The sequence below is a fragment of the Dermacentor silvarum genome, chromosome 10 (assembly GCF_013339745.2).
Source record: "Dermacentor silvarum isolate Dsil-2018 chromosome 10, BIME_Dsil_1.4, whole genome shotgun sequence".
Classification (NCBI taxonomy): Eukaryota; Metazoa; Arthropoda; class Arachnida; order Ixodida; family Ixodidae; genus Dermacentor; species Dermacentor silvarum.
In genome coordinates, this window is record NC_051163.1 from 21,479,873 (window position 1) to 21,493,938 (window position 14,066).

At 48.9% G+C, this 14,066-nt stretch overlaps 1 protein-coding gene across 1 annotated transcript; it reads left to right on the plus strand.

The window, feature by feature from the left end:
- The first annotated feature begins 3,399 nt into the window (after positions 1 to 3,399).
- On the plus strand, positions 3,400 to 5,346 carry LOC119430912 (alpha-(1,3)-fucosyltransferase C-like). Its single transcript, XM_037698378.2, has one exon. It carries the CDS (start codon positions 3,626 to 3,628, stop codon positions 4,910 to 4,912), a length of 1,287 nt encoding a protein of 428 aa, XP_037554306.2. The 5' UTR covers positions 3,400 to 3,625; the 3' UTR covers positions 4,913 to 5,346.
- Positions 5,347 to 14,066: the final 8,720 nt, after the last annotated feature.

Here is a 14,066-nt window from a genome sequence, read left to right on the forward strand (position 1 = left end):
TGAATCAAATCGATTACCATGCTAAACTTATTGTCACCTTTCCCACCATAGTTTTCTTTTATTCATTTATTTCTTTTTTAACCTATTATTAATTAGTGTTTTTTTTCTTCTCTCACAAAATTTTCCCTTCTAAACTCCAGCATTCTATTCGTTATTCCCTTGTTTTTATGCACCGAATATAACCACCCGATTCATGGCCAATCCCCCACTGTGGGTATGCGCCACAACCACTCGGGACAACAACATCAACAACAACCTTACACAAGGAACAGACAGACAGACAAGTAACTTTATTGACAAGGACCTGAGAAGCCTTGCCCTAGGGCAGAGCTGCGGGCCGCTTCCACGTGGGGACAGGTAGTCCGAGCCTAACCGCCGCATCGTGGGCTCTCTGGAGAGCCCAAGTTTGCCGTGAAAGTTTTGGGCTCTGGATGGAAAGAAATAATATTATGCTAATTTTTTAATTTCTTTTCGTTTATGTAAGACCATAGCCTCCTCGATAAGTTTATCGAGGAGGCTATGGTAAGACTCACTATTACACAATATATTTATGAGCGGTTAATATCATATCTTTACATATTTGCGATAATGCTACCAGCTAGGTTCTTGGCCTATCCCCGACCGTGCCATTGTTTAAGGAACCATCATGATCGTCATCGTCATTATCGCTTGGTTTGGAGTTTGGAAGACAAGACAAGGACAAGACAAGAAGGATAATCGGTGCAGCCAACACCTAGGACGTGGGCAGAAGCAGCATCGCGCTGGCATAGCTTCCTCCTTCCCGCCCGTGGGCTGTGGACCGTGGTCTACGGCCGAGGCTCGCTCCGGCGACAATCTTGCACCAGCTGCCGTCTGCACTCAACCAGCCGGCACCCGGCTGCGGCGATAGCACTGATGCAAGAATCTGTAAGCGCCACTGACTGCTGTAATAACAACTGGCTGATACGGCTATTTTTGCTGGTTTTTGATCTATATAGCTTCGATCCCCGGTGACGCCCCTTGGGGCACGCTTTATTGAAAATTGACTCTCCTTGTAAAAAACGTAGTAACTGCATGCGCATGCGTCGTTTACGATTGCTCGTCGTTGCCGCTGCTTTAATGGAACCCCGTTGTCACTGGCACGTGCGCTTGGTGATGGCGCGCTTCTTCCTCTTCCTCTTCTCAATACATTGCCACCCGCGAGGAAACGGACGAGTTGGTCGATGATGACAGGTGCTCCTTCGGCTCGATGTTGCTCGGTTAGCTGTCGATGAGGAATTCATTGGCATTATCCACATTCTTTCTTGGTGGCTTCTTTAAGCATCTCCGGTTATCGTGGCCGTGGTGGAGTGATCTCTCAAGCCTTCATGATCTCGTTGATATCCTTGTACCAATCGCTGCCTGAATATGTTAGCTCGCAGCAGGCTGCTCGGTCATATGCTCCTATAAATCTGTACTTCTGCGCTATCTTATCGCATTATTGTTTGCCCTTGCCAGAATAAGCCACTACTGCGATGATAGACTCGACAGGGCCCGTTGACGTCGAATCGCCCTTCCGTGAATGCAGATGCATGCTCCCGTTGATCTAGAGCAGTTCGTACTCTTCGTCGAAGATCTTCGTAGGCCTTGACCCCGTCGGTATAGGTTAGGGGATACGGCGCTGCGGAACTCGGGGACTAAAAACCCAGCAGCATGTACTACAGCTGCAGCAGAGCCAACGGTCATGTAGACTTCGTTTATGGTCCGCCTTGTCTAATATTTCATTTTTTTTTTTTCGGTTTTTGCAAATGAACGTTATTTCACTTTTTAATGCGGGATGGTGGGAGAGGAGCTCGCTTCATAGTTTCTCGCACGATATTTTAAAGCTTAATAAAACAATGCACTTAGTTCTGTGTTGTGCGGTAATTAACGTTCTTGTGGACCTTCTTCTTGTTCGGTAATGTTCGGTTATTCGGTAATGTTCGGTTGGTTCTTGTTCGGTAATGTAAATGTGCGGTAATGCGAAAATATATTACTTGCTCCGCGATGTTAACCAAGGCCTCTGACGAATCATATCGCTTAGCTGCGATTGGTGGCTTAATGTTTGAACCGTGCAGCGTAGAGGACGTGGCCCGAAAAACGCAAGAAAAAGGCCATAATAACTTTTTACGTACTGCAGCTGATTAGAATAGCTTTCAATAAAATAGATTGTCACCGCGAAGCAGCATCCAATGCACCCAAATGAAGACGGTTTTGCGAGCTACTACTTATCCCTTTCAGACACGGCGTCCACATTTGTGGACGCGACCTATTTTTGCCATTTCTGTGCAGTGGTAGCAAGGAATAGAGCACAAACATTAAGCTTAGGGTAAATTGAACATTCTGCTAGCCTATATTACTTCCATTTTGTTTATGAGTGATGTGTATCTTTACACAGTACCGCTTTGGTGAAGGCACTACCGTGTCCTACGTGATGTTTGACGTGGGGCATGTCGGTAGCAACCTCGAATATATATATATATATATATATATATATATATATATATATATTGGAATGCTTGTGGCCAGTAAATAACTTGTGCATGTATTTGGAGCGGGCGATTGAATTCTTTTTATGAAGAAACGTAGCACGACTGACTTTACAATGTTCAAGTATTTAATTACTCTGTATTGTGATGACTCATTATAAAATGCAGCGAGTCATTCTACCACCTTGATTTGTTTACAGATGGAGTCTCAAGCACCCTGGCATAAAATTATGTATGTTTCACACATGTATCGATAGTCGATCATAATTCGTGTCTGTAAGGGTTAGTTTCGGTGGATCGCGTCACACGAGCACAATATTGGTAGGACCCGGGCCATATATTCGATCCTAGTACAGTGCTTTCTCGCGAAAGAGACAGCATGATATGCGTGCTTTCTCTTCCTTTCTGTTGCTTATTTTCCTATTTTTCTTTTTTTTTTAGAAATAAGAATGCATGATCGCCCAACCTGCGTGCAACCATCCGGCGAGCACCTTGGTCGTTTCTAAAACTTCACAACGTATACATGCGCTTCTCTTATCAGAACACTGTGGCAGCATGACAAGGCACAAACATCTTTTCTTTTAGGAAGCGACGGTCTCATTGCTTACGCGCCGTCCGACAACGCGGCATTCCGTAAACGAAGTTTTAAGCAATGAAGGTGATATGTTTACGGCAGAGTTTAGCTCTCCGCGAAAGGGCGGCAGCTCGCGGTGATTACCGCATAAACTGCGTAATTTCTTTCCAATTTCTTGCACGTAAATACAAATGCAGATGCCTGTGGGCATGTGTACTAATGTCGTGTGGAACTTCAAGAAAGAAGCGGCGCCTTTCATTCCTTTCATTTCTTTCATTTCTTTTATTGTTTTCTTTCTTTTTTTTAACTCCCACAGCACCAATGCGTAAAACGTGCGGCAGAAGCGGTGGAGCGCCTGTTCGATCGAGGTACACTCTTTTCCCATACTGCACCGCGCGCCCACGGGACACTGTGCAGCGTTGTTTTTTTACACCAATGTACGAGCCTCGACGAGGTAAAACCTTCCAACGCATCACACCCGAACATTATCGTTGTAATAACGTGTCTGTGTGACATATTTGTGCGCGCAGACGATTTGACGCGTAATTATAATTTACGAGGTGCGATGCCAACGTGTACAATCTTTTCCTTTCGTCGGTTACAGGATCGTACTTGGTTCCGCCGTCACGTGCCATTTCATCTGACATCTGTCAAGACGCCTATTCTCAGCTTGTACTTGTTCATGACGCTGACAGCCCCTTTAATGTGGTACATCGCTGTAACGCCGATCACATATTTAAGAATGCCAGAGCCGAAGGGTCATTCTCACGCTTTGTTCGCCTCGCCAAACAACGGCAGTGTGGCGAAGGATTTGCTGCGGATCATGTTGTGGACCAGATCCTCTCCTATTTGGATCCTGCAGCTCAATGATTCGAGAAACACCGAAATAGTGCTGAAAGACTGCCCTGCCGAGTGCCTCGTCACGAATGACCGACGCCTGATAGAGTATACCGACGCCGTCGTTTTCCATACGCGCACCCTCGATATGGCGGACCTTCCGCCGAAGCGCTTCAGCTGGCAGAAATGGGTCTTCTTCGTGTTGGAATCGCCACCACACACCCGATTCACAGACTTCCATATCACGTACCATATGTTCAACTGGACCATGACGTACAGAAGAGACTCGGACGTTTACGCGCCCTACGGTCGGATTGTGCCTCGTGATGCCTTCACTACGACCACGAAGAGAGATTTGAGGGCCCTCTGGAAGTCTAAGAACAAAACCGCCGTGTGGATGGTCAGCAACTGCCGCACCATCGGCCGAAGAGAATATTACGTGGCTAAACTAAGGAGATACGTGGACGTTGACACGTACGGTCGCTGTGGTCAACACCGGTGCCCGAAGTCCCGAGGTGATTCCTGTTACGCGGACTTGGAGCGCACCTATTTCTACATACTCGCATTTGAAAACTCGATATGCGTGGAGTACGTCACCGAGAAGCTCTATAACGCACTTAGGCACGACATCATACCAGTCGTGTTCGGCGGCGCAAATTACAGCCAAGTCGCTCCCCGCAATTCTTATATCGACGCCCTTTCGTTCAAATCTCCCAGGCATCTCGCCAAGTACCTGATCAAGCTATCGAAGAACTACACGGAGTACGCCGCTTACTACACCTGGAAAGATCATTACTATGTTCCTCCGAGTCCGGAACCATACTGCGAGCTTTGCAAAAAGCTGCAAAGCCGTGCCGAACTTCAGCGGACTTCGTCGTACGGCGACTTGAAATCGTGGTGGTTTGACAAGGCCAATTGCCGGAGTTGGTACGGGAGAAAAGTTTCACGACCGAACTCAACAGCAGTGAAAAGAAAAAAATCAATGAGTAGGCGCAAGTTAATCACGAGACGGTAGAAGCCAAAGAAAAAAGTTTTGACTCCGCCGCCTATCGACTTGTTTGAAGAGTGTTTTGATACCATACCGTAATGGTGGCATACGGAAAATCTTGGACTCGCCTTCATCTTGGCTTCGTCTAAAATATCATTATGGATGCGCGCGTTAACCTCGTAATTAAATCTTCATGACAAGTCTTGGTTCTCCAGCTAGTAACACGTTTTTCAAATAATATTTAACTAACTCAAATAATATTTAACTAACTGAAAGTAAACTGGAGATAACTAATCGCATGAATGAGACGGGTGCGCCATATTGGCAAACATTCCAGCCTTTTATTCAAATCTAGTGATCCGATCGCTGTACTGTTGACGTTCTATAATGCTGGAAAACCCTTGGGCGAGCGCTCATGCTTTAGCAGCAAATTCTTGCAGCATTGGCAGTTTCTCGCCAAGGTTGAAGCTCTGACAGCGATCGCAAGAATTCGCGTTACATTTGAACTCCTATATAGAACGCGTGGTGTATTTACTATACGTGGTTGCGACTATACGAAGGTGCAGTGTATGGCATGCTTAACATTGGCAGTTTCGCCCCAAGGGTGACGCGCTGACAGCGACAGCAAGGTTTAGCGTTACGCTTGAACTCCTAGGACGCGTGGTGTTCTAACTATACGTGGTTGCGAGTATACGAAGGTGCAGTGTATGGCATGCTTAACATTGGCAGTTTCGCCCCAAGGGTGACGCGGACAGCGACAGCAAGGTTTAGCGTTACGCTTGAACTCCTAGGACGCGTGGTGTTCTAACTATACGTGGTTGCGAGTATACGAAGGTGCAGTGTATGGCATGCTTAACATTGGCAGTTTCGCCCCAAGGGTGACGCGGACAGCGACAGCAAGGTTTAGCGTTACGCTTGAACTCCTAGGACGCGTGGTGTTCTAACTATACGTGGTTGCGAGTATACGAAGGTGCAGTGTTTGGCAGGCTCAACATTGGCAGTTTCGCCCCAAGGGTGACGCGGACAGCGACAGCAAGGTTTAGCGTTACGCTTGAACTGCTAGGACGCGTGGTGTTCTAACTATACGTGGTTGCGAGTATACGAAGGTGCAGTGTATGGCAGGCTTAACATTGGCAGTTTCGCCCCAAGGGTGACGCGGACAGCGACAGCAAGGTTTAGCGTTACGCTAGAACTCCTAGGACGCGTGGTGTTCTAACTATACGTGGTTGCGAGTATACGAAGGTGCAGTGTATGGCATGCTTAACATTGGCAGTTTCGCCCCAAGGGTGACGCGGACAGCGACAGCAAGGTTTAGCGTTACGCTTAGAACTCCTAGGACGCGTGGTGTTCTAACTATACGTGGTTGCGAGTATACGAAGGTGCAGTGTATGGCATGCTTAACATTGGCAGTTTCGCCCCAAGGGTGACGCGGACAGCGACAGCAAGGTTTAGCGTTACGCTTGAACTCCTAGGACGCGTGGTGTTCTAACTATACGTGGTTGCGAGTATACGAAGGTGCAGTGTATGGCATGCTTAACATTGGCAGTTTCGCCCCAAGGGTGACGCGGACAGCGACAGCAAGGTTTAGCGTTACGCTTGAACTCCTAGGACGCGTGGTGTTCTAACTATACGTGGTTGCGAGTATACGAAGGTGCAGTGTATGGCATGCTTAACATTGGCAGTTTCGCCCCAAGGGTGACGCGGACAGCGACAGCAAGGTTTAGCGTTACGCTTGAACTCCTAGGACGCGTGGTGTTCTAACTATACGTGGTTGCGAGTATACGAAGGTGCAGTGTATGGCATGCTTAACATTGGCAGTTTCGCCCCAAGGGTGACGCGGACAGCGACAGCAAGGTTTAGCGTTACGCTTGAACTCCTAGGACGCGTGGTGTTCTAACTATACGTGGTTGCGAGTATACGAAGGTGCAGTGTATGGCATGCTTAACATTGGCAGTTTCGCCCCAAGGGTGACGCGGACAGCGACAGCAAGGTTTAGCGTTACGCTTGAACTCCTAGGACGCGTGGTGTTCTAACTATACGTGGTTGCGAGTATACGAAGGTGCAGTGTATGGCATGCTTAACATTGGCAGTTTCGCCCCAAGGGTGACGCGGACAGCGACAGCAAGGTTTAGCGTTACGCTTGAACTCCTAGGACGCGTGGTGTTCTAACTATACGTGGTTGCGAGTATACGAAGGTGCAGTGTATGGCATGCTTAACATTGGCAGTTTCGCCCCAAGGGTGACGCGGACAGCGACAGCAAGGTTTAGCGTTACGCTTGAACTCCTAGGACGCGTGGTGTTCTAACTATACGTGGTTGCGAGTATACGAAGGTGCAGTGTATGGCATGCTTAACATTGGCAGTTTCGCCCCAAGGGTGACGCGGACAGCGACAGCAAGGTTTAGCGTTACGCTTGAACTCCTAGGACGCGTGGTGTTCTAACTATACGTGGTTGCGAGTATACGAAGGTGCAGTGTATGGCATGCTTAACATTGGCAGTTTCGCCCCAAGGGTGACGCGGACAGCGACAGCAAGGTTTAGCGTTACGCTTGAACTCCTAGGACGCGTGGTGTTCTAACTATATGTTGCGACTATACGAAGGTGCAGTGTATGGCATGCTTAACATTGGCAGTTTCGCCCCAAGGGTGACGCGGACAGCGACAGCAAGGTTTAGCGTTACGCTAGAACTCCTAGGACGCGTGGTGTTCTAACTATACGTGGTTGCGAGTATACGAAGGTGCAGTGTATGGCATGCTTAACATTGGCAGTTTCGCCCCAAGGGTGACGCGGACAGCGACAGCAAGGTTTAGCGTTACGCTTGAACTCCTAGGACGCGTGGTGTTCTAACTATACGTGGTTGCGAGTATACGAAGGTGCAGTGTATGGCATGCTTAACATTGGCAGTTTCGCCCCAAGGGTGACGCGGACAGCGACAGCAAGGTTTAGCGTTACGCTTAGAACTCCTAGGACGCGTGGTGTTCTAACTATACGTGGTTGCGAGTATACGAAGGTGCAGTGTATGGCATGCTTAACATTGGCAGTTTCGCCCCAAGGGTGACGCGGACAGCGACAGCAAGGTTTAGCGTTACGCTTGAACTCCTAGGACGCGTGGTGTTCTAACTATACGTGGTTGCGAGTATACGAAGGTGCAGTGTATGGCATGCTTAACATTGGCAGTTTCGCCCCAAGGGTGACGCGGACAGCGACAGCAAGGTTTAGCGTTACGCTTGAACTCCTAGGACGCGTGGTGTTCTAACTATACGTGGTTGCGAGTATACGAAGGTGCAGTGTATGGCATGCTTAACATTGGCAGTTTCGCCCCAAGGGTGACGCGGACAGCGACAGCAAGGTTTAGCGTTACGCTTGAACTCCTAGGACGCGTGGTGTTCTAACTATACGTGGTTGCGAGTATACGAAGGTGCAGTGTATGGCATGCTTAACATTGGCAGTTTCGCCCCAAGGGTGAAGCGCTGACAGCGACAGCAAGATTTAGCGTTTCGATTGAACTCCTAGGACCCGTGGTGTTCTAACTATATGTTGCGACTATACGAAGGTGCAGTGTATGGCATGCTTAACATTGGCAGTTTCGCCCCAAGGGTGACGCGGACAGCGACAGCAAGGTTTAGCGTTACGCTAGAACTCCTAGGACGCGTGGTGTTCTAACTATACGTGGTTGCGAGTATACGAAGGTGCAGTGTATGGCATGCTTAACATTGGCAGTTTCGCCCAAGGGTGACGCGGACAGCGACAGCAAGGTTTAGCGTTACGCTAGAACTCCTAGGACGCGTGGTGTTCTAACTATACGTGGTTGCGAGTATACGAAGGTGCAGTGTATGGCATGCTTAACACTGGCAGTTTCGCCCAAGGGTGACGCGGACAGCGACAGCAAGGTTTAGCGTTACGCTAGAACTCCTAGGACGCGTGGTGTTCTAACTATACGTGGTTGCGAGTATACGAAGGTGCAGTGTATGGCATGCTTAACATTGGCAGTTTCGCCCAAGGGTGACGCGGACAGCGACAGCAAGGTTTAGCGTTACGCTAGAACTCCTAGGACGCGTGGTGTTCTAACTATATGTTGCGACTATACGAAGGTGCAGTGTATGGCATGCTTAACATTGGCAGTTTCGCCCCAAGGGTGACGCGGACAGCGACAGCAAGGTTTAGCGTTACGCTAGAACTCCTAGGACGCGTGGTGTTCTAACTATACGTGGTTGCGATATACGAAGGTGCAGTGTATGGCATGCTTAACATTGGCAGTTTCGCCCAAGGGTGACGCGGACAGCGACAGCAAGGTTTAGCGTTACGCTAGAACTCCTAGGACGCGTGGTGTTCTAACTATACGTGGTTGCGAGTATACGAAGGTGCAGTGTATGGCATGCTTAACATTGGCAGTTTCGCCCCAAGGGTGACGCGGACAGCGACAGCAAGGTTTAGCGTTACGCTTGAACTCCTAGGACGCGTGGTGTTCTAACTATACGTGGTTGCGAGTATACGAAGGTGCAGTGTATGGCATGCTTAACATTGGCAGTTTCGCCCAAGGGTGACGCGGACAGCGACAGCAAGGTTTAGCGTTACGCTTGAACTCCTAGGACGCGTGGTGTTCTAACTATACGTGGTTGCGAGTATACGAAGGTGCAGTGTATGGCATGCTTAACATTGGCAGTTTCGCCCCAAGGGTGACGCGGACAGCGACAGCAAGGTTTAGCGTTACGCTAGAACTCCTAGGACCCGTGGTGTTCTAACTATACGTTGCGACTATACGAAGGTGCAGTGTATGGCATGCTTAACATTGGCAGTTTCGCCCAAGGGTGACGCGGACAGCGACAGCAAGGTTTAGCGTTACGCTTGAACTCCTAGGACGCGTGGTGTTCTAACTATACGTGGTTGCGAGTATACGAAGGTGCAGTGTATGGCATGCTTAATATTGTCAGTTTCGCCCCAAGGGTGAAGCGCTGACAGCGACAGCAAGATTTAGCGTTTCGATTGAACTCCTAGGACGCGTGGTGTTCTAACTATATGTTGCGACTATACGAAGGTGCAGTGTATGGCATGCTTAACATTGGCAGTTTCGCCCAAGGGTGACGCGGACAGCGACAGCAAGGTTTAGCGTTACGCTAGAACTCCTAGGACGCGTGGTGTTCTAACTATACGTGGTTGCGAGTATACGAAGGTGCAGTGTATGGCATGCTTAACATTGGCAGTTTCGCCCAAGGGTGACGCGGACAGCGACAGCAAGGTTTAGCGTTACGCTAGAACTCCTAGGACGCGTGGTGTTCTAACTATACGTGGTTGCGAGTATACGAAGGTGCAGTGTATGGCATGCTTAACACTGGCAGTTTCGCCCAAGGGTGACGCGGACAGCGACAGCAAGGTTTAGCGTTACGCTTGAACTCCTAGGACGCGTGGTGTTCTAACTATACGTGGTTGCGAGTATACGAAGGTGCAGTGTATGGCATGCTTAACACTGGCAGTTTCGCCCAAGGGTGACGCGGACAGCGACAGCAAGGTTTAGCGTTACGCTAGAACTCCTAGGACGCGTGGTGTTCTAACTATACGTGGTTGCGAGTATACGAAGGTGCAGTGTATGTCATGCTTAACATTGGCAGTTTCGCCCAAGGGTGACGCGGACAGCGACAGCAAGGTTTAGCGTTACGCTTGAACTCCTAGGACGCGTGGTGTTCTAACTATACGTGGTTGCGAGTATACGAAGGTGCAGTGTATGGCACGCTTAAAGGCTTTACCGTGCTATGCGGATTCGGCAATAGCATTGAACCAGCGCCGTTGCGCAGCCTGTACAGAGTGGCGCCAGTGATAAACCAACACTTTCAGATTTTTAGCACTACTACCATTTTGCAATTTTTAATAGTCTGAGCCGATCAAGCTGCCCGCACAGCTCATAAAGAAGATCACAAACGACCCATTCCACTTTCTAGGACTGACGCTGCACGGAAGCTCCGCGTGATCGCCCGCCAACGCACAAGGTCACAATGGAATGAATCGCACCTCATGCATGCTCGCTTATACTCTCTGGACCCAACCCTAAGCCTTCGAGTACCATCAAGGCTTCGCCGAGGAGACGCAACACTTTTGTGCAGATTATGGTTGGGCGTTGCGTTTACCAACGCCTATGCGTTCCGCATAGGAATGGCCGACAGCGCAGCCTGTGACCACTGCGGCAATGAAGAATCAATTGTACATATTTTGTGCAACTGCCCGCAGTACAGTGCGCAAAGACATTTTCTTACCAACACGTTCAACCAATTGGACGACCGGCCTCTGTCGGAAGAAAAAATTCTCCACCACAGACTGGACCCAACGTCACAGAAGAAGGCCGTGCAGGCGCTTCTGCGCTTCTTACGAGCCACCGGCCTATCTGACCGACTGTGATTAAAACGCTCTTCTGGTGCAACGAAAATATCGGCACACCTTCTTTGTGAGTGCCCTCGTTTTAACCCGCAGAGAGCAGCTCTCTCAGCCACGATAGGTCAACTGGACAAATGCTTAATAACGCAAATCAACATCCTTGTAAACTGCTCTACACGAAAAACAGCGCGAGCCACCTTGAAGGCACTGCTGCGTTATTTGAAAGACACCGAACTCAGTGACAAATTGTGACTGTACACTGTGTGACGTAGGATGGGACGTTGACACTATTCAACACTAGAACGCCTTCGCAGACTGACAATGCCCACAGAAACAGTTAAGTTGTGTGTGTGTGTGTGTGTGTGATTTTTTTCCCCTTTTTTGTACTTATTTTTTCTCTCTCTCTCCTGTCGAATCCCTTTACCCCTCCCCCGGTACAGGGTAGCCAACCGGAGATAATGTCTGGTTACCCTCCCTGTCTTTCCTTCACCTTTTTTTCTCTCTCTTTTTAACAGTCTGAGAAGATTTAAGGTATAAGGCACGCACGGTGAAGGAAAAGTCTCATTACTTTTGTTTGCGACCTGCACTTCTCAAACGTTGGGGACTAGTTGAGTCAACAAGATAATACCAGGACGGACTGTTTGGCTAGTTGGTTTCGCATAATAATTATGCTAATTAAGCAATAAATATGAAATACACATTCATGTTAGCATATTTTATTAGAAAAATTAGCGAAAGTATCAGGTCCCAAAAAGTTCCGCAATTTTTAAAGTATTAGAAGCAAAGCTTTTCTATGTCTAGCCTGAACGTCCTTGTCTGTTCGCAGAAACTATCATCATCAGCAACGGTTCGAGCGTCGTTGTCTTCTTGCACAGCTGTCTCGTTGGCGCCTCTCGGCGCAACCGCGCGAACGCGCTCGTGCCACTGCTCCCGCGTTCGTCGTCGTCGTCTTCTACAGCTGCTCCGTCGCCGCTCATCATTCCAGCGTAGAATTTCCCTTCTGTACTGTCGCCGTAATGGGGAGGCCGCGTTTACGGGGGTATGAGCCATTGCCTAAGGGGGTATGAGCCATTTATTGTCTTACGTGACGGACAGATTTAATTTTGAAGCAATTTAATTTCGAAGAATCGCAAGCGGCAATGGGCGGGTGGATGCTGCTAACCACGCCGCCGAGCAAACACGAAACATCGAACGCAAGCGTTTGTGGTTCGACAACAGCTTGTCCCTCCTCAGTGTGATCCGCTCCGACGAACAGCGACACAATACCTTGGACGTGTTGAATGATAATTACGCTACTAGTGGAGAAGACTTTGGTGAATTTAGAGTTTGCGGTACGTGTGAGTAATCTTTAATCAAAGGAAAACTGCCTGCGTTCAGCACTGTGAACGGGTACGACATATACTCACCTTTGTTGTGATGGATCTTCACGGAGTGGAAGGGCCGACGATTTTTTTTTTTTTTTCGAAATTTGTCACGGCAGTTAAGCGGTTAACGTGCACTTAAATCCATGTACACTCGAGCGTTTTTTTTTTTTCTTTTTGCCCTTAACTCTCTTCGCAATGCGACCGCCGCGGCCGGGAGCGAACCCGCGACCTCGAGCTCAGCGGCGTAACGCCGTAACCACATGGGTTGTGAGGGCAAGGATTTTGACAGCGCCTACTAGAGTCCAGGTAGTTGCTTACCGCTGCAATATAATGCAATACATTGCATTCTGAAAGAATCAAACACTCAACCTAGAAATTTCGACAGCCTTTCGTGCATCAAAAACGGGCCAAATACTCAATCATATAGTCTGAAATTCCTGACGTCACACTGTCACAGCAGCGCGAAATCCTATTGACAGGGTATACCGTGACCTTGGTTTTCTCCTGCGAGATATGACCCTTTTTTTTCCCCTTGAATATAACTGAAAATAGACATTCTAAGTAATGCTTTATTAGTTACAAACAAATTTACCTGCGCATTCTATAGAACGTTCCCTCACTCGACATTCCACCTCGACTCGAGAAAGTGAACGGCCGCGCCCCCCTTGCTCGACAGAAGTAGTCTCTGCGCTTCGTTGGCACCCCACGACAATACCCGAGAATCCTAGCGTCATCTTCAGCCGAGGGGAGGCGCTGTGGTCAACTCAGTGGAGCTAGTCGGGGATCTTTTGAGAATACGGGGATTATGTCACTCATTAATGACCCTTAAGGGATTGAGAAGTTATTGTCTTGTTCTTGTTCCTTTTTTTTTTTTTTGACGCCGTGTGGCGCGTGTACTAAGTATATAAACAAATATGTGCTTACTTTACATTTTTACAGACTCTGCTGGAGCTGGAAATTGCCAAGACCTAATCGAAGGCGCCCAGACGGATTTTCCTTTTCTTTAACTTTTTTTTTTCTAAGTGTAGGCTCGAGCAATCCGCTACCGAGGCTTGGACTGCTAGACGCCTAGCCGCGGAGCTCAGGGCTGGCGAATAACAGCATCTACGGGCGCTGTTCCGGGCATGGCCAGCGGCAGCCATACAACCGGCGGCGGTGGTGGCGCCACCTCCAGGGGGACCAAGGGCAGCAGCACATTGAGCGTGGATGGGGCCTCCAGTGGCAGCACCGGCGGCGCGGGCGTGCTGTAACCGCGTAGTGCGAGGAACTTCTCGTAATCGCGACGGGTGTCGGGGTCCCTGGGACCCCACGTCGACCTCGGCTGCAGTGCCTTGGTCAAGTCCTGCGTTTTGGGAGCCAGAAAATCATGCCGCTGCAACTTTTCGTGGTCGTTTTCCTTTTGCGTACGTTGCATCCAATGATAGCGAATTTGTTAGGCTCGTTTAAACGTCGCAT